Below are 5,142 nucleotides of genomic sequence, written 5' to 3'. Positions count from 1 at the left end.
AAAAAAAAAAAAAAAAAAAAAAAACCACCTTTATCTGGACTTGAGTCTTAGATTCTATCCATGTCATTTCTATCTTTAGAAACTTGCATGTTGATCTCCATCAGCATTTGATTTAAACTTCCTCATTTGTCTTCACTCTTCTGTACTCTCCCGTTTCCACAATTTTTCAGCTCTACTGGAAGAAGAAAAGATGGCAACTCCATGAGAATACTTGGTTTGGCTTGCCATCTCTTCTCTTTCCTTCTTAAACTTTACTATAGAAATTGGAGTTGCCATCCTCTCTCCTTCCAGGGGGATTTATGTCACTTGTATATATTACAGCAAAATTCAATAGCCACATCTTCCAGGAAGCTATCTGTAGCTTTCTGAATGAAATAAAAAACAACTTTTTCTCTCATGTGGCATTTCAATTTAAATAATCATATATATATATATACACACACATACACATATGTATATACACACACACATCTATACATGTGTGTATATGCATGTATGTTATGGATGGATATTTGTGACCCCAAAAATGCATATGTTGATATCCTAACCCCCAATATGATGGTATTAGCAGGTAGGGCCTTTGGGAGGTAATTGGGTCATGAGGGTGGAGCCTTCATGAAAGGGTAGTGCCCTTATCAGAAGAGATAGGAGAGAGCTCCTTTCCTGACTCTGCTCTCTTCCATATAAGGACACAGGAAATGATGAACATCAGCAAACCAGGAAAAATGCCCTCAACAGACACTCGATCTGCCAACACCTTTATCTGGACTTCCCAGCCTCCAGAACTGCAAGAGATAAATGTTTTTTAAGCCACCCAGTCTGTACTATCTTGTTATCAGCAGCTCAAACACACACACACACACACACACACACACACACACACACGATCCAAAAATTTCAAACCCAAAATGCTCTAAAATGTGAAACTTTTTGATCACCATGACACCACAAGTGGAAATTACTATACAGAAATACTTAACACAAACTTTGTTTTATGCACAAAATTATTTAAAATATTGCAGGCATGGGCCTGCACAGTGGCTCATGCCTGTAATCCAAGCACTTTGACAGGTTGAGGTGGGCAAATCACTTGAGGTCAGGAGTTTCAGACCAGCCTGGTAAACATGATGAAACACTATCTTTTCTAAAAAAATAGAAATATTAGCCTGGCATGATGGTGCCAGCCTGTAATCGCAGCTACTCAGAGGCTGAGGCACAAGAATCACTTGAACCCATAAGGCAGGTGTTGCAGTGAGCCAAGATTGCACCACTGCACTGCAGTCTGGGTAATAGAGTGAGACTCTGTCTCAAAAAACATACATAGATATATATATATATCTCCATATATATATTTATATATGTGTATTTATATATATATCAAATACATATATATGTATACATATATATATACTCTTACTTGCAGTAAGAGAATCAAATGTGGTCCTAAGAGAAAGGGAGAGAGATTTCATGCCGCGTGTGTGTGTGTGTGTGTGTATCTCAAATATATATATATGTATATGTATTCATTTATGTATATATATATATATATCCCAAATACATATATATGTATTTATATATGTGTATATGTATCTCAAATACTTATATGTATATGTATTTGATATAAATACATATGTGTATTTATATATATCACATATATGTACATATATACATATATACATGTGTATATATGTATATGTATTTGAGATATATATACACATATATAATACATATATACATATTGAGATACATAAAAATACACATATAAATATGTATGTATTTGAGATATATATATAATGAATACATGTATATATATTTGAGATATACACACACACACACATACACACACACACGGCATGAAATCTCTCTCCTTCTCTCTTAGGACCTCATTTGATTCTCTTACTGCAAGCTAACTTTTATTAAAATGACTTTCATATGAGTCTTTTCCTCCACAGATTGGAAGCCCCTATAGAACAAAACCATGTCTTACTCATTTTTTTGCATTGAATATAAGGTACTCAATACTTGTTTGCAAATATAATTTATTTTTAAATGTCTACCTTTTGAAGATGGCAAATTAAGCCATCTTAAGCATAATTGGGAGAATTTTTTGTAGCATTTCTTTCTTGACACTTTCTATGCTTTCTCTGTAGGTGCTACTGTTGCCTTGCGGTCTAAATTTTCAGCCAGCCAGTTTTGGGATGACTGCAGAAAATACAATGTCACTGTCATTCAGTATATTGGTGAACTGCTTCGGTATTTATGCAACTCACCACAGGTAACATTCCCCCCATTTTAATATTATTTTGAAATGGTTAAGATGGAAATTCAAGTCACTTTGGGCTGTGCTAGGCTTCAGCTGATTTGCATATGTCAGTTTTGAATTTAGGATACAATTATCATGAAAAAGTGCTTGGCACTATACCTGCCATATAGAGGGAACTTACTAGGTGGGAGTTAATATCATTATGATGATTATTATTTCCTGCATTTTTACTTGTTTTCATATCGTACCCTCCACCTAGCATATCCTGCACTTCCCTCTCAGCTTACTAGAAGCCACTGTCAAAGCCCAGTTCAAATGATACCTCATACATTAAACCTATTTGGGTCACTCCAACAAAAGTCATTACTCTTTTCCCCTATGTCATTTTATTTCTGCCCTCTGTGGCCCTTGCTACATTGCAGGGGTCTGTGTTCATACCCCCCATCCTTCCTTGGCTGTAATATCTTCAATGGCTGGAACTACATCTTGTCTCCTTGCTTTCTGTTATACCAAAGACATACAGGAAACTTTTACTTAATGTTGTTTAATAAGTAAATCCCTGTGTGACTTTGAAACCAGTCAGCCAAGTCTGTCACCAAACTGGGAACAGATGCCCCACGGCAACTCCAATGGCCATAGATCTGCCCTGTTTGCAGATGTTCAGCTCTCAATAGGGTTGTTCTCAAGAGCTCCTCCTGCCCAGTCCCTTAGCTCTCATCAGAGATATAGTATCAGATAGGATTTATTATCAGTGGCACTGCTGACATTTTGGCTTTTAATTCTTTGCTGTATGGATTTTGTGCATTGTAGAATGGTTAACACCCTTTGGACTTTACCCACAAGATGCCAGTAGTAACCTCCCCGCCTCCCCAGGTCATAATCATCAAAATGTCTCCAGATACTGCCAAATGTCCCTTGGCAGACAAATGCTACGCTAGTTGAGAACCGCTGGACTAGACAATGCAATAAATTCACCATATTCTAATTCCTTTAATCTATTCCGTCAACTTAAACTCAAAGGATCACTAAATTGATAAATTGCTGTTGATAAGCAACTGCTGTGCTCACCTTACATACCAGCTGCTGTGTGATGCAGAAAGAAGGATCAGATGCCCTTCCTCCAGGTCTCTCTGGCCTCACTTTACTTGGTCTCTGCCTAGATGTCACCTCATTAGAAGAGATGCCTCTCCTGCTAATAATCATATCACCTGCACCTCGCTGTCCAGCTTGTCACTGCATTTCATGGCACTTGTCACTCCTGATATAGTAAAGGTTTATGTGATTATTGTCTGCCCCTGTCACCCCAATTAAATGAAAGTCTCACCTGAGCAGGGGCTCTGTCCACTACCAGTTCCACAGTACCAAGATCTGTAACTGGCACATTACAGGCACCAGCAAATTTTGCTGAATAAATCTCTAAATCCTTGCCCCTGAAAAATGTAAATTTGAGGCTGGCGTGGTGGCCCACACCTTTAATCCCAACACTTTGGGAGGCCGAGGCAGGCGGATCACGAGGTCAGGAGTTCGAGATCAGCCTGACCAACATGGTGAAGCCCTGTCTCTACTAAAAATACAAAAATTAGCTAGGCATGGTGGCATATGCCTGTAATTCCACTTACTCAGGAGGCTGAGGCAGGAGAATCACTTGAACCCAGGAGGCGGAGATTGCAGTGAGCCAAGATCATGCCACTGCACTCTAGCTTAGGCGACAGAGCAAGACTGTCTCAAAAAAAGAAAACGTGTAGTTGAGTTGAGGGAGCTAAAATGTTTCCCCCAGAATGTTTGGACTTAGCACATATTATTCTAATTTTGATATAGTCAGTAGACTCTTGAGGGTCATTATTAGCAGTGAGCTGGGTTAGGGCCTTTTCTACAGCAGTTTCTGTTAATATCATTATTGAATTTTTTTCACATTGATATTCCACGTGGCCCTCAAGATAGCATGTCTCTCTATTAAAATCCAGAAATCCATATGGGGCTCTTCTGCTGGGCTTTTCTTCTCTATCTTAAAGGCACCCCCTTGTCAATTAGAAATCTCCTGGGGAGTGTATGTTGTTTCTGTTTGTTCTAATGGGAGCTTCCTTTGGACTGGAGGAAAATAAACATGTTTGTGTGTAGTTATCTTCAGGCTCACACATATCTGCATACACACCTGCACACAGTCTACATGCATGCACTCTCCCTGTTTTTCTGTTACTGTTGTCTCAAATACTTGAAAACAAAGACAATTTGATTGGGGTTTTACAACTTCAAAATATACTATGATTTAATGTGTAATCTTGAATGACCCCTGGGCTTCCTATTTGCCAGTGCTTCCCCACCTCTGAGTTCTGTTTGTCCAGAAAATACTTACAAAAAATGTAATAAAAGATCAAAGTTATCTCAAAAAAAAAAAAAAAAACCTTCAGTTAAAGATTTTTTAAAATCATAGGTCATTAGTGCATGGTGGCGCACACCTCTAATCTCAGCACTTTGGGAGGTAGAGGCGGGCAGATCACTCAAGGTCAGGAGTTCAATGCCAGCCTGGCCAACATGGAGAAACCCAGTCTCTACTAAAAATTCAAAAAATAACCGAGCATGGTGGCACACACCTGTAATCCCAGCTACTCAGGAGGCTGAGGCAGGAGAATTGCTTGAACATGGGAGGCAGATGTTGCTGTGAGCTGAGATTATGCCTCTGCACTCCAGCCTGGGTGACAGAGCAAGACCCTATAAAAAAGGAAAAGAAAGAAACAAACAAACAAACATAGGTCATTAGATAAGCAAGAGAGCTATGAAAAATGTTTTTTAAAATTTAATCATATGTCATAGGAAGTAGGAGTCCAGATTCTATGGGGTGTAGGGAAAGATTATATCAAAAAGACATTGTAAAAAAAAAA

General features: G+C 38.5%; 1 protein-coding gene across 1 annotated transcript in view; it reads left to right on the top strand.

Annotated features, from left to right (window-relative positions):
• Positions 1-5,142, top strand: part of SLC27A2 (solute carrier family 27 member 2) — a 51,421-nt gene that overhangs the window by 19,476 nt on the left and 26,803 nt on the right. The window contains exon 4 of the mRNA XM_017544945.2: positions 2,151-2,275. Coding sequence (XP_017400434.1) covers positions 2,151-2,275 — 125 coding nt within the window. The remainder of the gene's footprint in view (positions 1-2,150; positions 2,276-5,142) is intronic.

This window comes from Cebus imitator, unplaced genomic scaffold (assembly GCF_001604975.1).
Source record: "Cebus imitator isolate Cc_AM_T3 unplaced genomic scaffold, Cebus_imitator-1.0 Scaffold9, whole genome shotgun sequence".
NCBI lineage: Eukaryota > Metazoa > Chordata > Mammalia > Primates > Cebidae > Cebus > Cebus imitator.
Note: the sequence above shows the minus strand (reverse complement) of the source record. Positions and strands in the feature narration are given on the sequence as shown.